General features: G+C 42.3%; 1 protein-coding gene across 2 annotated transcripts in view; it reads right to left on the bottom strand.

The window, feature by feature from the left end:
• LOC123378341 (aldehyde oxidase 1-like) overlaps nucleotides 1-21,210 on the bottom strand; it is a 75,846-nt gene that overhangs the window by 30,846 nt on the left and 23,790 nt on the right. For both annotated transcript variants that reach the window (XM_045031970.1, XM_045031971.1), the window contains exons 15-23: nucleotides 18,015-18,177; nucleotides 17,109-17,201; nucleotides 8,566-8,735; nucleotides 6,871-6,997; nucleotides 5,657-5,779; nucleotides 4,340-4,436; nucleotides 3,283-3,407; nucleotides 2,073-2,206; nucleotides 1,209-1,296 (exon numbers count right to left, since the gene is read on the bottom strand). In XM_045031970.1, coding sequence (XP_044887905.1) covers nucleotides 1,209-1,296; nucleotides 2,073-2,206; nucleotides 3,283-3,407; nucleotides 4,340-4,436; nucleotides 5,657-5,779; nucleotides 6,871-6,997; nucleotides 8,566-8,735; nucleotides 17,109-17,201; nucleotides 18,015-18,177 — 1,120 coding nt within the window. The remainder of the gene's footprint in view (nucleotides 1-1,208; nucleotides 1,297-2,072; nucleotides 2,207-3,282; nucleotides 3,408-4,339; nucleotides 4,437-5,656; nucleotides 5,780-6,870; nucleotides 6,998-8,565; nucleotides 8,736-17,108; nucleotides 17,202-18,014; nucleotides 18,178-21,210) is intronic.

The following is a 21,210-nucleotide window of genomic DNA, read 5'->3' as shown; positions in this document are numbered from 1 at the left end:
ACTGGTCATACTTACCTGCTGATAATCAAAGATCAATTGCCAAATTAATTGCCAAAATTAGGCTATCCCATCATACCATCCCCTCCATAAACTTATCAAGCTTAGTCTTAAAGCCAGATATGTCTTTTGCCCCCACTACTCCCCTTGGAAGGCTGTTCCAGAACTTCACTCCTCTAATGGTTAGAAACCTTTGTCTAATTTCAAGTCTAAACTTCCTAGTGTCCAGTTTATATCCATTTGTTCTTGTGTCCACATTGGTACTAAGCTTAAATAATTCCTCTCCCTCCCTAATATTTATCCCTCTGATATATTTATAAAGAGCAATCATATCCCCCCTCAACCTTCTTTTGGTTAGGCTAAACAAGCCAAGCTCTTTGAGACTCCTTTCATAAGATAAGTTTTCCATTCCTCGGATCATCCTAGTAGCCCTTCTCTGTACCTGTTCCAGTTTGAATTCATCCTTCTTAAACATGGGAGACCAGAACTGCACACAGTATTCCAGATGAGGTCTCACCAGTGCCTTGTATAACGGTACTAACACCTCCTTATCTTTGTTGGAAATACCTCGCCTGATGCATCCTAAAACCGCATTAACTTTTTTAACGGCCATATCACATTGGTGGCTCATAGTCATCCTGTGATCAACCAATACACCGAGGTCCTTCTCCTCCTCTGTTACTTCCAACTGATGTGTCCCCAATTTATAACTAAAATCCCTAAATGCATGACCTTGCACTTTTCACTATTAAATTTCATCCTGTTACTATTACTCCAGTTTACAAGGTCATCCAGATCTTCCTGTATGATATCTCGGTCCTTCTCTGTGTTAGCAATACCTCCCAGCTTTGTGTCATCTGCAAACTTTATTAGCACATTCCCACTTTTTGTGCCAAGGTCAGTAATAAAAAGATTAAATAAGATTGGTCCCCAAACTGATCCCTGAGGAACTCCACTAGTAACCTCCTTCCAGCCTGACAGTTCACCTTTCAGTAAGACCCATTGTAGTCTCCCCTTTAACCAGTTCCTTATCCATATTGATCCCCATCTTTTCCAATTTAACGAATAATTCCCCATGTGGAACCATATCAAATGCCTTACTGAAATAGATGTAAATTAGATCCACTGCGTTTCCTTTGTCTAAAAAAATCTGTTACCTTCTCACATAAAGTGGACTGATGATTTGGGCACAGCATTTTTCTTCCACTTACTTTATATTTGCCAACGAGAGGGTGTCGGCCCCCTGTGATTAACATATCATCCCCCCGGTCCAGGATAAAACGAACTGCACGACCAGTTCTAAATTAAAAATGTAAAAAAAGGGGGAAGGAGGGTTACGCTTCAGACAAAGTTACAAACATTACTAAAAGGATGGCTATTTCCCTGGGGCCCAAATCTAGCAAAGCACAAAGGATGTGTTTAAATTTAAGCATTGACTTAAATGCTTTAGTGAACAGGGATGGACTGAAGCACCTGCTTAATTTTAATGGGATTACTTGTGCATAAAGTATGCACTATTTATGTGCTTTGCTGGGTCCAGATCCATGACAGAATCTTCTTTTCCCTTTTTGAAAAACAATGAGTTAACTAAGTGCAACTTTCTTGTGTAGACACTTATTTTGGTTTTAAGAATGCCTTATATCAATTTAGCTCAAATCAGTAAGGAATCAACGTAGGCTAAATCAATATAACACTCTTAAAACCAAAATGAGTGTCTGCACCAGAAAGTTGCACTGAGTTAACGAAATCAATTCTGAAATTGATGTAGCAAGGTCAGTACAATCCCTATGTGTGGACAAGGTCCCAATCTGACAGGTGGGTAGCTCCCCATAAGCCGGTCAAGAGTTTTGAGAGCCATTTCTGGCTGACACCAATCTCAGCTCTGTTTAGATCACATCACCTCAGCCCAGTTTATAACCCTTCCAGAGTAGAGAGTCAAATAAAACTCACTGACAGTCAGGTTTTTGTGGCTTGTTAGCTAGTATAGAGGGAGCAACTCTGGGAAGGGAAGGGACCTTGTGGGTAACTATTATTCCTCCCTTTTTCTCTCTTACAACAGGGAGCCACACACTTACTTGTTTGCTGCCACTGCAGCAACAGATGCCAACAGACCAGCTTTCCCTATTTTCCCACCGAAAGCTCCACCGATTCTTTTTACATGGCACATGATCCTATTGGCTGGAACCCCTAAACATGAGGCCACCATTTCCTGTAAAGTCAATATCCCCTTTTTATATCATTGCAATTTTAAAGGGACCCTGTCAGCTCAAATCTGGCCCAAATTTAAGTTTTGCAAAAAAAGTTTATAGAAAAGACCAAGTTATGTCTCCATGATTTTCTTTCTAATTCCCATGGAAACATCTATTTTTCAACAAATAAATACCCCCAAACAACATTTGCACCCAAATACTGCAACATGGAGAATCTGAAAGTGAAACTGGCTATAGACAATTGTCCAAGCTGAGAGAAATGCAGGAAGTAAGCAAAATCCATAATAAGGACATTAGATTTTTTAAATGATTGGTTTTAATAATCTACGGTCTTATTAGTCACAGATGAAGAAATGTGATTGAGTGTCCCTCATTTATGAAACACAGCCAAGAAAGAATGCAGATTTTTGTTATCAGTATATAAAAGTAACACACACAGAAAATGGGAGCTGAACAATGGGCAAAATACACCTAATATAAAATCTCAGCATTTTGTTCAAAATGTATTCTGCTTTACAAGCCATATGTGTAGCTAAGAAGAGATAATCTGCTATACTAGGTTTTATTCCAGTCGTGAAGAAGAGCTCTGTGGAGCTTGACAGTTTGTCTCTTTCACCAGCAGAAGTTAGTCCAATAAAAGATATCACCTCACCAACCTGACCTCTCTCCTGTTAGGTTTTGTGAGTTTTCCCTTTATATTTCTGGCAGTAGGCAGTTGTCAGCCCCCCACCCCAGCTAATGCACGTACAAAGCACTGAAGAAGATGGGAGTGGAGGGTGCTTAGCACTTCAGAGGGAGAACTCTGTACCTTAAAGGATCGTGCCCTGGAGCACAGACTACTTTCAGAGGGGACTGAAGGGCTTTTACTCACTCCTCACCTTGGTGCCAGAGAGAGCAGCAGTGCTGAGCTGGCATGCTACTGGTGTAGTGGAGAGCAATGGACATTGGATAACCCAACTGTGTAATTCACATGTTCCTACTGCATCATAAACTGCTTCAGATGGATTATCAAACCACACACAAAGAGCTATACTGTCAAGTTTTTAAAGAATTGCCTAAAAAGGCTCTCCATTACCTGGATCAGTGCTGGATGCTGGGTTGACACATACACGTCCATTTCTTTATCCTCTCCTTTTGGCACAACAAGCGCACACTGAGTCTCCATGTAAAAATGTTCCTGTCCCCCGATGTGGATCTCCCCTGTTCCAAAGATAAAGACTCAAGTGTTGCTGATGGGCTGGGGGGTAAAAAGGGGAGGAATGAGGAGGCTAGGCCAAGTATGCAAATTACACAAAACGTAACATTCAACGTACTTGATCAACACAACTGCTGGTGCTACTGTTGTTAAGGTGCAACCAGGCAGGAGAAACCAGCTGCAACAGGTGCAACATCTAGCATAAAAATGTGAGCCAAACTCTCTGCTGGTGTAAACCAGCCCTGCTCCATTGATATCAACAGAACTGTGCCAATTTACACTACCAGATAATCTGCCACACACACTGTCAATATCAGCCTAAGTGTCTTGAGTCTGGGATGTGGAAGGCTTGAGAGTGCTGACAGGATCTTGAGCCAGCTTGTGTTAATCAAATCAGACGTGGAATACAGTAATTTTTCTGCAGAAGGGAAGTGCTATTCATGGTTGTTCAGGATCAGCACCAAACAAGCCATGTCTGATGCTGGGGAAGAAAGGGAAGAATTTGTGGTTGAAAGGGAACAGACTAACAAGAGGGTAAAATCCATATTCTGCAGGACATATGTCAGCTGTTTTAGTCACCTGATTGGTTTTCTGGATCAACATTTCCATATTGTAGATTGTCACTTTTGTATCACAGTAAAACAGAGACAGGAAAGTCCATGGTAAATAATGGTAGGATTATATTTTTTCTCATAAATTAATCAGATAGTAATGCTGTACTGGTGTTGCCTAATAGGCACAGTACATCATCAATTGCACTTAAAAGGGACATAGGAAGGAGCAATTTAGGTGCCAATCTTTGAAAGTCTGTCCCTATAAATTCTGATGACGATTTGACAATTTCCATTTTGCCCAGATCCATTTGGTTAGTATCAGACTTCAAACTGGCAGAAACTCTCCTCATCCCACCATCCACCCAACACATTCTGCACTTTACCTTCAAGTATTTGATCAACAGTTTCAAATGCTTCATCGACATTTCCTTGTTCTAGTCTTCTTTGTGGCTCAAAGAATGAATTGTGCTTTATAGCCTCCTGCAGTGGTGGAAAACACACACATGAGTTTGACAATTTTAAATATTCTCTTTTTTTCCCACAGCATTTTATCACCAATATGATTGCCATGCCCCTTACATAAAGATATGGGGAACTGGGTACCAGAGAGTTATCAGACTACCAAATTCCATCACAGGATTCCAGAAGTTTAGGATTTTATACACTGGACAAGAAAATGTTGCTGTGACTCAATATTGCATTACTGATGACCTCTGATTTCCTACAGAATGCTAGTGCAGAAGTATTTTATTAATTATACTATTTCCCCAAAGGCTGTTTGACAGCTGTCCAGTATGACTCTCCCTAGGACAAAAAGGGAAGTCTGGTTTGTGGTGAGAGACAGAACAGCTTGTAAGTGACCAAGATGGAACAGAAAGAGACTGGACTATATGGTTAAGATAGGAATAGTCAGCATGGGCTTTGCTTCACAATGCTTTTCTTCTCCTGATATGCAAGCCAGTCTCTATCACATCAGGGGAGCACACACTTCAGTCAAACTCCCCAACAGTCATGGCTACTCTAAACAAAGACAAGTTCTCAACTGTCACATAAAGCAAGTCTCTAATACACAAGTTGCTAGGAAGAATGTCTGTCTAGGCAGTGTGGTCTGAACTAGGCACTAAAGTATAAGTCAAAATCCGCCCTGTACTTCAACCCACTGAAATCTGTGAGAGGCAGCCAATATTTTATTTATTTAATCAGTGAAATGGGGGAGAACAGGCCCCATTTAATTTTAACCTGCCCCTATTTATAGGTAGAGTTCCCAGATCAGGAATCCTGAATTGTTGTCATTCACTGCGTAATTCCAAGAACTGCTTTCCTGGAGCAGCTGGTATGGCCTGAAGAGAGAGCAAGAACACATGGTAATCCCAGAAAGGAACAGGCAGGGGAATCCTTAGATGTGAAAGATCCCTGTTTGTTACTATATGAGGAAGTGAGGATCTTCCTTAAGAACTAACTAACCAACCAAGTGCAAGTGGAAACTTGGCCAAATTCTGCTCTTTTTACATTGACATCATTGGGGATGTACTAGTATAAGTGACAGCAAAAATTTGGCCCTTAGTCCTTAAAAAGATAATCCAATTAGTCACACTTCACTTGTTATGAAAAAAAGTAAATAGCAAGTGAAGAGTAAACAGCTGCTTTCCCTGCCCAAGATAAGTCAGTAAAAAAGCAAGAAGGATGAGGCTAATTATTACCTCAACAGTCAGGATCACTGGCTCCAGATCTTCATACTCTATCTTCACTTTTGCAGCTGCTTGTTTGGCATGAACATCTGTATCCGCAACCACACCACAGACAATCTGACCCACGCAAATTACCTGCAAAGTACAGTGGAAATATTTCCTGTATTCAAATGATCCCCAGGTGTGCTTACTGAAATTCTGGACTCAAATAAATAGAGTTCACATTTCCCCTTCTAATTTTTGTTTTTGTTTAACGCTTTTTATTTGTTATAAACCTTCCCCTAAACCAATACACTAATAGAAGTATCAATGTTATTTGGGAATCAAGCACAGCATTTTCAAAAGTCCCTAAGTGACTTAGGTTCCTAAGTCCTATGGACTTCCCATGAAACCCAGGTTCCCAAGTGCCTGAGTCACTTCTAAAAATGAGACTTGGGAGCCTACATGACCCAGAAGATATCTAAACTGTGATTGCAGGTGTGAGTGTAGCAAGTGTAGACATATCTGAACTGACTTCAACCTACCTAGTTCATGCACCAATAGCAGTGAAGCCACAGTAGCACAGACTTAAGTGTGGGCTAGCTGCCCAAGTAAATACCCAGTGTGGGCTTGTGCAGCCCAGCTCACACTGAAGCCCATGTTGCCATGGCTTCACTGCTACTGGTGCTCACACTAGCTAGATTAAATCTAGCTTGGGTATGTCTACATGTGCTGCGCTCAGCCCCTCACTCCCAAACTGCAGTTTAGACATACCGTCAGGTGCTTTAGAAAAGATTACCCTATATCCTGACTAGTCTGATTCATCTGATTTAAAGAGGTATGTCACAGAGTTCGGTTATTTTGATACTTAGAAAGGAAATGGAAAAAGAACTAAGAAGTTGCCCACAGAGCAGCCAAAATACACCTCTACCCTAATATAACGCGACCTGATATAACACGAATTCGGATATAACGTGGTAAAGCAGCACTCGGGGGGCGAGGGGGGGCCGGGGCTGCGCACTCCGGCAGATCAAAGCAAGTTCAATATAACACGGTTTCACCTATAATGCGGGAAGATTTTTTGGCTCCCGAGGACAGCGTTATATCGAGGTAGAGGTGTAATTCCCAACATACACATTCTACAAAACTTCAAGAGTCAATATTGTTCCTGTTTAGTTTAATTATAAATCAAGGATCAAAGAGACATCACCAAAGAAAAATCATAGCTACCGACAGACACTTTATACCTTATCTTTTGCAAATATAATCTCTGGATCACTGTAATAGTAGAACTCGTTTGTGGCTGGGACATCCTGAGCTGTTATAATATCAAACACTCCTGGTGCTTTGAGGGCCTCTGATGTATCAATCGATCTAGGGGGAAAATATAAAGTAGTTAGCGCCACACACTGTTGCACGTGAAGTAAGACGATACAATATATACATAAGTAGCCTGTGCCACAAGACTCTGCTCTCACACAGCTCTTTGTGGAAGCTGCTGTGGTAGAGGGAAGGGAAGACTGTTGGTGAGCTGTTTCCCTTCCAGAAAAAGCTTGCTTTGTAATAAGAAAGTCACTGTTCCTTTCCCCCATTAAGCAGAATTGTGGTAGAGAGGATGGCAGTGGCCCATTTGCTCCACAGAGGAATATCACCTATGAAACACCCAGCCCCTTGCTGTGCTCTCCAGCTCTTTTGGTAGAGACAGAAAAAACTCTGTTTGATCCCATCCTCTACAAGGTATGCCTTTCTCCCAAAGCAAGAGAGAATCTTGTATTATAATGACTGAATGTTAAAAACAAATACGTGTGTTGTAGTTTGTAGGAAGAGCTCAGATGCTCTCTCACTTGTTTGACTCTACATATGTATTTTGCCTGGATAGTATACAAATCAAATCAAGGGATTTCAGGCCAAGATTTGTATTGGTATTATCTAAATACCAAAAGTTTTGTTAACCCTGCAAATTTTGGTACCATCTCCTGTCTAATGACAATGCTAAAGAAATCATGTAATTAACACAAAGTGCTCTGATGGAATTATAAATTAGGACAATAGTATTAGGTCAGGGATTTACTGGTGTTCTGAAACACAAAAGAAGGCTGGGTGTGTCAATCTCTTCCGCATTAGGAGAAAAGATCTGTGGCATAGAGTGGTAAAATCAATAATGCAATCAGGTTACTTGATAAGTACAAATATTTAGGACTCATCTACACACAGCAGATACATTAGTTTAATTAATGGGGTGATTTTAGTTAAACTCTATATTGGTTTTAAACATATTTTACAACAATTTAGCTTGCACCTGTTAACACACAAGTTAATCTGCTGACAACCAGGTTTAAACTGATATGTGTGTCCAAACTGCATTGGTTTAACTAAATCAGTGCAATCTTAGGGTATGTCTTCACTACCCACCAAATCGGTGGGCAGGGATCAATCCAGCGGGGGTCGATTTATTATGTCTAGTCTAGACGTGATAAATCGACCCCCGAGCGCTCTCCAGTTGACTCCTGTACTCCAGCTCAGTGAGAGACGCAGGCAGAATCAACGGGGGAGCAGCAGCAGTTGACTCACCAGAGTGAAGACACCACAGTAAGTCGATCTAAGTACGTCGACTTCAGCTACGTTATTCATGTAGCTGAAGTTGCATAATTTAGATCGACACCCTCACCCCACCCCACGCCACCCAGGGTAGACCAGGCTTTAGTTATACCAGAGCATCTTTTGTGAGCAACTCAGGCCTTACAAAGATGTTGAGCTGGTATTCAGATTAGTATTCCATCATCAGAATGTTCTGAGTATCTATCCTCTGTTACAAAGCAGAGTGGCTGAGATTTTCAAAGCAATCTAGGGAAAGCTGTGCATCTAAACGCCCTACACTGCTCTGAAAATCTCAACCAATGCTTTCATGGTTATACTTTTCTTTCAGGCATTTATGCACTTACACAATCTTTGCATGGGCTCTGGAACTGGTTATCACAGCCAGGAAGAGCTCTTCATCCACAGCACGAATGTCATCACAGTAAAGAGCTTCACCAGTGGCGTGTTTTATACCAGCCTGGTGCATGATGGGACGTCCGATTGGATCCCTGGGAAGCTGCTCTGGGTTTACTTCCTGCTTAGTTAAAAAAAAAACAATCATCAGCCCAAGAAAGACAAGCCAGGGTGTCCTTCTATTAGAGCCTGAAAATCTCTGTTTAACAGCACCTACTTCTGGCATAATATACAGATTAGGCTGGAGCATTTACTAAACTGCTGGTCCCCAGAAGTCACTTTAATCCCCCCTATGCAATTTTTTCCAGAAGTCTACCCATTTTGTTTCTAGTTTCTCCTGATTTTTTTCTATATTTGCTATGTCCTTTATGACACAAAGGTCTGGTCTACACTACGTGTTTAAACCGATTTTAGGACCGTTAAACTGATTTAACGCCGCACCTGTCCACACTAAGAGGCCCTTTATATCGATATAAAGGGCTCTTTAAACCGGTTTCTGTACTCCTCCCCAACGAGAGGAGTAGCGCTAATATCGGTATTACCATATCGGATTAGGGTTAGTGTGGCCGCAAATCGACGGTATTGGCCTCCGGGCGGTATCCCACAGTGCATCACTGTGACCGCTCTGGACAGCAATCTGAACTCGGATGCAGTGGCCAGGTAGACAGGAAAAGCCCCGCGAACTTTTGAATATCATTTCCCGTTTGCCCAGCGTGGAGCTCCAATCAGCATGGGTGGCGATGCAGTCCCAAATCCAAAAAGAGCTCCATCATGGACCGTACGGATGTGATCGCTGTATGGGCAGACAAATCTGTTCTATCAGAGCTCCATTACAGAAGACGAAATTCCAAAGCATTTTAAAAAAATCTCCAGACAGAGGCCACAGCAGGGACTCAGCACACTGCTGCGTGACAAGCGTACCGGAAAGCCAAAGAATCAAATGGACGCTCATGGAGGGAGGGAGGGGGGACTGAGGACTCAAGCTATCCCACAGTTCCTGCAGTCTCCGAAAAGCATTTGCATTCTTGGCTGAGCTCCCAATGCCTGTAGGGTCAAACACATTGTCCGGGTGGTTCAGGGCATAGCTCGTCAATTTACCCCACCCACCCCCAGAAGTAAAAGGGAAAAAAATCGTCTCTTGACTTTTTTAAATGTCACCCTATGTCTGCTGAATGCTGCTGGTAGATGCGATGCTGTGGCAGTGAATTGCAGCATCCTCTTTCCCCCTCCCTGGTGGCAGACGGTACAATATGACTGATATCCATTGTCATCATCAGCCTTGTGGCAGATGGTACAGTGCAGAAGGACTGGTATCCGTCCTCATCATCAGCCCGTGAGTGCTCCTGGCTGGCCTCAGTTGCCTGGGTAGATGGTACAGAATGGCTGGTAACCGTCTTCATCATAGCAACTGGGGGCTGAGCTCCATCAGCCCCCGCCCTTCATGTGTAAAGAAAAGATTCTGTACTGCCGGGACTATCATAGCAGCGGGATGCTGGGCTCCTCTCCACCACACTGCTTAATGTCCTGTCTGGACTATCATAGCAGCTGGAGGCTGCCTTCCCCTCATTTTATCTCACTAACAAGTCACTGTTTCTTATTCCTGCATTCTTTATTACTTCATCACACAAATGGAGGGACACTGCAACGGTAGCCCAGGAAGGCTGGGGGAGGAGGGAAGCAACAGGTGGGGTTGTTGCAGGGGCACCCCCTATGAATGGCATGCAGCTCATCATTTCTGTGGGATCTGACACGGAGCGGCTGTGCTCTCTGGTTCTGGTTCTCTAGTACACTTGCCCCATATTCTAGGCAGGACTGATTCTATTTTTAGATACCATAAAGGAGGGATTGACTCGGGGAGTCATTCCCATTTTTGTCTTTTGCGCCCCCGGCCGACCTCAGCCAGGGGCACCCATGACAACAGCAGACAGTACAGTACAGAAGGACTGGTAACCATCATCTCATTGCCAATTTACAATGGCAGCAGACGGTACAGAATGACTGATAACCGTCTCTGCTATAATGCAAAAGCAAATGAATGCTGCTGTGTAGCGCTGCTGAATCGCCTCTGTCAGCGGCATCCAGTACACATACAGTGACAGTGACAAAAGGCAAAACAGGCTCCATGGTTGCCATGCTATGGCGTCTGCCAGGGCAATCCAGGGAAAAAGGGCGCGAAATGATTGCCTGCCGTTGCTTTTCCAGAGGAAGGAATGACTGACGACATTTACCCAGAACCACCCGCGACAATGATTTTTGCCCCATCAGGCACTGGGATCTCAATCCAGAATTCCGAGGGGCGGGGGAGACTGCAGGAACTATGGAATAGCTACGGAATAGCTACCCACAGTGCAATGCTCCAGAAATCGATGCTAGCCTCGGACCGTGGACGCACACCGCCGAATTAATGTGCTTACTGTGGCCGCGTGCACTCGATTTTATACAATCTGTTTTACTAAACCGGTTTATGTAAAATTGGAATAATCCCGTAGTGTAGACGTACCCAAAGTAGCCAAAACAGAATGCAGTGTTCAAGAGGATGATGTGTTGTCTTATTGATAGATACAGTGATGCTGTAATAATTTTCTGAATTATTCTCAAGTGACTTCTGTTGTGTATTTCACCTTTTTGGCAATACAGTGCAGTGAGCTATTCATAGTGACTCCTGGATTTTCCCCCTGAAAGCTTACAATTAATTCAGCACTGCTCAGTATGGACAAGCAGTTTAAATGTTCCTTCCAATGTGCATTCCCTCGTAGCTGCCTGTGAGGAATTTAATATGTGACTGCATTGCCTATTAATTTTATTTTTCTAGGTCCTCCTTGAGAAATATTTTTTTGCCATCAGCAAATGTTGTCATGTACTCACTGACCCCCTCTGCCCCGCTTTTCCAGTCCATTAATAAACATCCTGAACTACTGATCCCACTGACTCCTCACTACTAACCTTGCCCTATGCTGAGAACTGGCTATTTATTCATATTTTCGAATCCTCTTTCCCCCTACAGTCTCCAATGCACAGGCAGTTTGATTAACCTCTCCTCCCTCCAGTAGCTCTCTCTCCATTTTCTTTTTAGTCAACTGTCTGCTACTAGCAATACGTTGAGAAATGACAGGTTTAATTAGATGTCTCCTACCATGAACTTCCTGATTGTTGGACTTCCCAAGCCAGCTCAACTGTCCTCTAACAGAACATTACAATAGTCTTATCTGAATAAGCACAGAACTTTCAGTACTTGCATTTATTTACCTGCTGTTAAAAGATTATATCGCTCATATTACAAAGGCATAGACTACAGATTTGCAGAAGATAAGTACTGACGGCAGTACACTGGCTTGCTTAGAAATCACTCATGCAACACAATGCTGAATAATCTGAATAATAAAATATGCCAACTTGTATTACTTAGTCACTGTCTGTTGACAGGCCACTGGTGGTCTCTGACACCTTAAAAAGAAATCCAAGACAGGAATATCTGGTGTGTGGAAAGCAGTGCAGCCTAGTGGCTGGCAGCACAGGACTGGGACTCAGGAGAATTGAATTCTGCCACTGCCCTGCTGGGTTGACCATGGGTAAGCCACTGCACTTGTTCCCCTAATCACCCTTTGTTTATGTAGACTGTAAACTCTTCAGGGCAGGGACTGTCTACTACAGCCTTGTCTACACACACAAATTGTAATGATTTCACTAAATCAGTTTTCAAGCAAGTTAAACTGGTGCACCCCACCTGTGAGCAGAATCTGAAAATCAGTTCAAGTGTCCCTTATAACAAATTAGCTGGAAGTTGATTACTTTAATTACATTGATATACGATGCTCTAAAACTGATTTTAGAGTATCCACAAAAAGAGTCCACACTGACTTAACTAAAGCAGTCTACATTAAGGTAAATCAGTTCAACTTGCCTATGTTTGTACAAAACCTAGCATAATGGGGTCCCAATCTTGACAGCGGCCTCTAGGAGATACTTTAATACAAATTAATTATAATGGGTTTGCCATTTCAAAGACAGCTCCAGGTTCACTGAGGAATCAAAGACTGCAAACAGAAAATGCAGTGAGACTAACACAAGCACAAATAAATCAGGTGCTATCACTGCATTGAAAGGAAATATAATCTCATTTTTATTAGCACATAAACCCAGGCAGAGCAGGAGCTCAAATGATGGTTCTCTGAACCATCAGCCACTCTTCTCCACATACTTTAACATGCCACTAAAAAAGAGATTCTATTTCTGTTCAGTGCTGTGGTACATTTTTGCTTATCAGCATGTGCTATATTTTCTGCCTGTTGGACATCTTTGGTTCCTGAAGGGACATGAAGTTGTTTGTGAATTCTAATTCTAACGAATGGGGGATGTGATATGGCAGTTGTACCATTTTGCTGTCACTTTCTAAAGGTTGCTGTTCTACTCTCACAAGAGTTTAGTGGGACCCAAAAAAGGATTTGTCATTTATATAGGTAAGATTATCCAGAGTTATAGCAAGGATCTAAAAATGCCAACAAACAAGCAGTTTCAGAGGGGATTTAAACTCTCATGCTTGAGGGTATATGTTAATCTCTAACTACTGGGGTTTAAACAATAGTTTAATCTCTAACTACTTACCGTATTTATCGGCGTATAACACGCACAGGCGTATAACACGCACCTTCATTTTAAGGGGGAAATTTCAGGACAAAAACTTAAATTTCAAATAAAGGACTTTGAACTCCCCTACCCTCTCTCCAACACCCCCTCCCTGCCCCCTTACCGCGCTGCCTGGACGTGGCCGGGCCAGGACAGGAGTCACGCGGCCGGAGGATGCAGCGGGAGCCCAGCGGCCGGAGCCAGGTGGCTGGCCGGGTGGAGCCAGGGAGGGCTGCGGCCAGAGCTGGAGCCGAGCATCCCGGTAGGTGGGGGCACGGCAGGGCCGGGGGGGGGGGTGCGGCCGGAGCCGGGCGGCCGGGGCGGGGCGGGCGGGGGGCCGGGACCCGGGGCCGTGCCGCAGCCGGTGAGGGTCGGGCGGGGACCCGGGGACGGGGGGGGGGGGGGCAGGGCCGCCGGGGCGGGGGCGGGACTGCGGGGGGGGGGGGGGGCGGCCACGGCGGGGCGGGCGGGGACCCGGGGGACTGGGGGGGGGCAGGCAGGGCCGCGGGGGGGGGGATGCGGCCAGGGAGGGTCGGGCGGGGACCCGGGGGGGTGGGTGGCCGGGCAGGGTCGCGGCCGGGAACGCGGGGGGGGGGTGGGGACGCGGCCAGGGAGGCCGATGAGGGTCGGGCGGGGACCCGGGGCCGGGCAGGGCCGCGAACGCGGGCCCGGGAACGCGGGGACGCGGCCCGGGAGGGGCGGGCGGGGAGTCGGGACCCGGGGACGGGCCGGGCAGGGGCCGCGGCCGGGAACGCGGGGGGGGGGGGGGGGGGGACGCGGCCAGGGAGGCCGCTGAGGGTCGGGCGGGGACCCGGGGCCGGGGGGGGGGGGGGGGCCGGGCAGGGCCGCGAACGCGGGGGCCGGGAACGCGGGGGGGGGGGGGAGGCGGCCAGGGAGGCCGCTGAGGGTCGGGCGGGGACCCGGGGCCGGGGGGGGGGGGGGGGGGGCGGGCAGGGCCGCGAACGCGGGGCCGGGAACGCGGGGGGGGGGGGGAGGACGCGGCCAGGGAGGCCGGTGAGGGTCGGGCGGGGACCCGGGGACCCTATTGGAGGTTACTGTCATAGCTCCCAAGGTTATATCGGCGTATAACACGCACACATCATTTGCCCCCTATTTTCAGGGGAAAAAAGTGCGTGTTATACGCCGATAAATACGGTAGGTTTAAACAGAGACTGGGAATGGTTGGGTCATTACACTAATTGAATCTATTTCCCTATGTTAAGTTCTCTTCACACCTTCTATGGGTCATCTCAATTATCACTTCAAAGGGTTTTTTTCTCCTGCTGATGATAGCTCATCTCAATTGATTGGACTCTTCCAGTTGGTATGTGTACTTCCACCTTTCCATGTTCTCTGTATGTATAAATATCTCCTGTCTGTGTGTTCCATTCTATGCATCCAAAGAAGTGAGCTGTAGCCCACGAAAGCTTATGCTGAAATAAATTTGTTAGTCTCTAAGGTGCCACAAGTACTCCCCGTTCTTTTTACTGGGGGATAGTGTTTCCCCTGTGGGGGGTTCTCCTATAACTGCCTGCTGCAGGGTTTCTTGCACCATCATCTGAAGCTTCTGGCAGACGTCACTGTCAGGATACTGGACTAGATGGGACACGCTGATCCATCCAGTATGCAATTCTATGTTCCTACATGCAGTGCAGTCAGAAGTACATTTTAGGAGCAGCTAATCAGCCCATTTACCACAATATATTAATATCCTGTTGCAAGTTTCTAATTACTCATCATTCACTACAAATTAACTTCTTGAACCTACTGAAAAACCTTCTAAATCTGTAAATGGCTACATGTGACACTGAGTGGAGTTCTATGCTTACGGGAAAATTTACTGAAAAGGAAAGCTACTCCTCTTGTGAAACGGTGATGACAAGTTTTGTCTACAACGTTCAATTTTATAAGCCTGTGTGAAAGCCAGTGATGTATGAAGACAAACAATTACTTAAGTTTCTTCCTGTTCAAACATGTTGTGATAATGAAAATACTAATGAAACACTGATTCTGACCTAGATTTGGTTCTATATTAAAAGGAATGGTTCCATCCCTTGTGATATGTTATTGTTACAATGAGGTGTTTTTCTGCAGTTGTGTAAGCCTCCAGATGTTGTTGTTCCTGACTTTGCTCATGTTTTAACAACGAGAAAAGAGACACAGTCATTCTTTGTTTTTGCTAGAAAACTGACTTTAAAGTGGTATACAACTTTCTATGCCTGATTCTCCTCTCACTTTATACTAGTAAGAACCATATGTTTACTGCAATGAAGTCAGAGTTATACCAGCAGAGAATATGGCTCTCTTCTGTGTAATTTCACACAAATATAATTTTGTTTAAGAGCTATTGACAATAGCACATTATGATAGAGTAACAGATTCTTCAAGTACTTTGCATCCTCCTCCTACCTCTTTTTCCCCCCTGCTACCTCAGATTTTCAGATTAATACTGACTTCTTTCTGTCCCTATGTCACCACTGGTACAAGAGCCTTCTCCCCTGTAGCTACTGCCCCCTAGAACAGCCTTTCTATATCTTTTTGCCTCATCGATGCCCTAGCTCATTTCAAATTTCAACATCTCTTCCCACCAATTACCTTTGCTGCTTAATTTCTCTTCCCCTCTGTTATTTATTTGATTTAACTCTAACTGGAACTCTAATTGTAAGATACAATCTTATATTAATATAAAAGCAATGATTTCAGTTTTCCATTGGCTCCCATTCCCACTGTCACATAGGGTGTAGCCCCAAGAATAATGCTGCTGTTTCCAGGTGACCATCACTAGAGCTGGGCATGAATTTTTGGACTAAACTTTTTTAATCAGCAAATGCCAATTAGTCAAAACCAGAACTTTGCAAATTTCCTGTTTGAAAAAAACTTTGAGGGAAAAAAAAAGCTTCAGAATTGTTAAAACGTCCTCTTTTGTAATTTTCTAAATGAAAAATTTGATTTTTCAGTTTGAAATGACTTCTTGTAATTTAAGTTAATTGATAGGAAACAAAAATGTAAAAAAAGTCAAAATTAAAATGAAACATTTTGAAATTATCAAAATGAAACATTTTGATTGCCCTGATACAAATTGTTTTTGGATTTTTGGTTCATGAAAATTTTTGAGATTTAGACTTTTTGTCCCGATTTGGGATGGGAAAGAAGATTTTGAAATCTCAAAAATTCTTGCAGAACAGAAACATTTTGTCTGCACAAGGACATGAAGAATAGCTCTCTGCTCCCCTCTGCTGCTAAATTTTACTTGAACACATGATAATCTGTTCAATCACATATAGTAGAACCTCAGAGTTCAGAACATCAGAGTTACAAACCGACCAGTCACCCACACACCACATTTGGAACCATAAGTACGTAATCAGGCAGCATCAGAGGTAAAAAAAAAAAAAAAGCAAATACAGCACAGTAACTGTGTTAAATGTAAACTAGTAAAAAAAATAAAGGGAAAGCAGCATTTTTCTTCTGAATAGTAAAGTTTCAAAACTGTATTAAGTCAATATTCAGTTGTAAACATATGAAAGAAACAACCATAATGTTTTGTTCAGAGTTGCGAACATTTCAGAGTTACACACAACCTCCATTCCCGAAGTGTTCATAACTCTGAGGTTCTACTGTACTTCATCTCATTTCCAGACTCTATTCCTATCACTTAGGTTCCTGTAAGGACTGAGCATGTACTAAAGTAGGGGTAAGTTAAAATAACTGAAGCCATAATGATTAATGAGCTTAAATCAAAACCACAGAGTTCAGCATCCTCAGTGCTTTGCAAAATCTGTATCTGGCCTTCACTGCTTGGGATCTTCTTGTATCTTAATTTTTAAGTGTCTTTTAAACTGAAGGGCCATATTAAAAGAGCCTCACTGACCTGGTATATTTGTTCACTCTGGGGCATTTGGGGTTGGAAATCTTGTAGCACACTCCCATATTTCCCTGCTATCTCAGGATACAGATGGGGGTCCTGAAAGAGAAGTGTTTTAATAATAATAGTTTCACAACACAAGCATTTCTATTAAAAGAATTAGTAACCACAATGATTGAACATAAACCTCTCAAGTCTCCCCCTATTTAGAAGAGCCCCAAAAAGTAGCTGAAAATGAAGTGAAGACTGTTGAGCATTCATAAAATATTTATTTAAAAAATACAAAAAAAAAAAAAAAAAGCATTTGGACACAACACCACAGCTGTTTCAGGAGACCAATGAAAGGAATTGTAGTAAGAAGAGGTTAACTTTGTTTTGAGGTATGAACAAAACTGACATAGAACCTTTGCTGCTGGTGGTGATAGGTGAGAAATTAAAAAAACCAGCTTGACTCAGAGCCCAAGCTAAGTTTGCAAGGCTGGCAATTAGAGAAAACATTCTTTTCTTTGGAAACTGAACAGATTTATTACAGGAATCCTTCAGAAAGAAAAATCAAAATTAGAACCACACAATGACATTTGAACAGATTTTTCTACAAATCTTCTCTCCAAACCAAAAAATCATAGTATAGATAGTTTGTGACATTTATGCACATTGCAAAGCCATTTATTTATCCCAGCTATTTGTCCTTTTGAGACGAGGTAGACCAAATAAGATGACCTCTCTCTCTTTTTTTATTTTTTTAGAGTGAGAGCTCTTTTAATAGTGGCACTGATATGTTGTTATGTATTTTTTAAATTCTTTTTGAACACAGAAATTATGATCAGCACAAAGTACAAACTGGAAAAATAAATACAGAGTACAAGACCTTTCACTAGACTGCATGAAAATAAACCCAGGACATGGATTTACCATCCTGTTCAATGACTGAAGCACTTCCAGGTAGAATTTGAAGAGGAAACTGACAATCAAAGTCCTTCTATATTCCACCTTCCCACCTGGGGCTGAGCCCGGCAGAGAAACTTCTTTAAGAACCAGTCTGCAAGCTTCATCCAGCATTTGCTCATTCCAATGCCTAGCAGAAATAATAATAATACTGTGATCAGTATATTAGGCACAGCTGAACGAACTAAATGGTGACCAGACTAACTTGCTTGTATCACAGACATGGGCATGATCCTTCTCACAAAGAAGTCAATTGTAGTTTGGATTTCAATGGGAGCAAGATTGGAACTTTGATCTGTAACACGGTGTGGTTCACATCGAACAGCTGCTACTCACACGAATAGTCTCAACGAAGTCAACATAATTGAGCCCTATATGCTAATAAAATAAATCTATTTGAAAAATAAATCTATGAAAACTAGTTTAATTTAGGGCTGTCGATTAATTGCAGTTAACTCACGCGATTAACTCAAAAAAAATAATTTTATGTCTCCTGTTCTGTTTTACCTGCATTCTGCCATATATTTCATGTTATAGAAGCCTCAGATGATGACCCAGAATATGTTCGTTTTAAGAACACTTTCACAGCAGATTTGACAAAATGCAAAGAACGTACCAATGTGAGATTTCTAAAAATAGCTACAGCACTCGACCCAAAATTTAAGAATCTGAAGTGCCTTCCAAAATCTGAGTGGGACGAGGTACGGAGCATGCTTTCAGAAGTCTTAAGAAACCAACACTCAGATGCAGAAACTACAGAATCCAAACAGCCAAAAAAGAAAATCAACCTTCTGCTGGTGGCATCTGACTCAGATGATGAAAATGAACATGTGTGGGTTGTTCTCTGCTTTGGATCGTTATCGAGCAGAACTCGTCATCGGCATGGTCACCTCCTCTGGAATGGTGGTTGAAGCATGAAGGGACATATGAATCTTTAGAACATCTGGCATGTAAATATCTTGTGATACTGGCTACAACAGTGCCACGTGAATGCCTGTTCTCACTTTCAGGTGATATTGTAAATAAGAAATGGGCAGCATTATCTCCTGCAAATTGTAACCAAACTTTTTTGTCTGAGCCATTGGCTGAAGTAGGACTGAGTGGACTTGTAGGCTCTAAAGTTTTACATTGTTTTATTTTTGAATGTAGTTATAATTCTACATTTGTAAGTTCAACTGTCATGATAAAGAAACTGCACTATAGTACTTGTATTAGGTGAATTGAAAAATACTATTTCTTTTGTTTTTTACTATGCAAATATTTGTAATAAAAATAAATATAAAGTGAGCACTGTACATTTTTGTATTCTGTGTTGTAAATTGAAATTAATATATTTGAAAATGTAGAAATATTCAATAATAAAATATTTAAATAAATGGTATTCTATTACTGTTTAACAGCGCAATTAATCACCCTAGTTTAATTCTATTAAAAATTATCACTATACAATAGATAATGGCCTGAACTTTCAAAAGGGACTTGTGATTTTGGATGCCAACTTGAGACATTTTAAAGGGGTCAGATTTTCAGATGATGGAGGCTTAGCATCTTCTGAAAATTCTGCTCTTTTGAAGTATGTCACACAGTTGATTCTATATGAATAAAAATCCCAAGCTGTAAGAATATAACTATATTAGCAGGGCTATACTACTGGCCTCAAGATCAAGAAATGGAAACTGAGTGCACAATGTTGAGAGAGATCAAAGGCGTAGCAAAATCTAACAAAAAGATAATGGAGGGGAGGTGTTTCAGCTTATAAACTGATCAAATGGCACAATAGGACAGAGTTTAGAGAAACAATTTATCAGCATTTTCAATTATTGCCAGGAGCCACTCCATCACAAAAAGGATATTGCAAGAATTACAGTGGGTTCAGAGAAGAGCAACAGAATAATCAAGGGCCTGGAAAAACTCTCAGTTAAAGAGAGGTTGAAAAGATCATGACTTGACTTGCGGTCCTAACTGCTTTAGGCACTTTTGAAAATCCTAGTCACTGTATCTATTAGAGCAAATCTTGACACTCAAGAACAATAATACCAACTGTCAGTGCCTAACCAGAAAAACAGAACACTGTCTGAATACACAGAAGGCCAGTTAAATATAATGGGTTGATCCAAGATCTCTCTCTCATACAAACATCTTTGAGGGCAACAGTAGATTTTTTGTCATATATGTTTTATTAGTTTTTGATGAACTGGCTATAAACATTAAAGATATAAACAAAAATTCAGAAGGCTGATTGTATTTGTTTACATATTTTTATGAGATAGACATTGCTGTGGCAACTGGGTGTTGTTACAATTATAAGGAGTGTAACATAGTGTTACATCAATTTAAAGCCCCGATTCATCAAGCACGTGCCTTAGCACTTTGTTGAATATGGATAGACTTAGGTACGTGCTTACGTGCTTTGGTGAATGGGTATCTGTGAATAAACTGTAGGTCTGCCATGATGTTCAATGAAAAGCTTGCAACTGGAAAAGGGTTGTCAGGAACTCATCTTACATAAGCTGCACAAACAGCATGCAATTCTTATTTAACATTTTAAATTGGGTGCTCAAAGGGAAAGGATTATTTATTTAGACATAACAAGTGCCCACAATTCAGGGAATATTAGGGATTGTTTAGGAACAATTAACTCTGTCCTGTCACTATATAGAAGGAATAGAAAACATATAAAGCACCCTTCTGATCCAAAGGGCTCTTTGTAGACCAATGTCCACTATGTACCACAACAGATAAGCATACTTATGGCCTGATCTAAAGCCCATTTAACTCAGTGGAAAGCCTCCCATTGACTTTAAAGAGCATTACATCAGGGCCTTATTTTCACCTGTGATTAGCACAAGAATTTGAACCCAGATCTAATGAGTGAGTAAGATAATACCCTATTCCAGAGTGCTACCTAGTTCCCAGATTAACAATAAAAGAATCAATGCTTTAAATTACAATACTCAAATATCCTGTAAGCCCTCATTACGTAAATGGTAACCTGACTATTTAACCACATCAAGTAGTTATTCAGCAAGAATATGTTATGTTAGCACAAGAGAAATACTAAAAGAGACGTGAATTCCTTCCAAATCCAATTCAAAATTGGGTCATAAGTTGCATGAGAGAAACATTTCCCAGGGGTTTGTTCACAGGCCCTGAAATTTGAGGA

This window comes from Mauremys mutica, chromosome 10 (genome assembly GCF_020497125.1).
Source record: "Mauremys mutica isolate MM-2020 ecotype Southern chromosome 10, ASM2049712v1, whole genome shotgun sequence".
NCBI classification, from domain to species: Eukaryota; Metazoa; Chordata; order Testudines; family Geoemydidae; genus Mauremys; species Mauremys mutica.
Note: the sequence above shows the minus strand (reverse complement) of the source record. Positions and strands in the feature narration are given on the sequence as shown.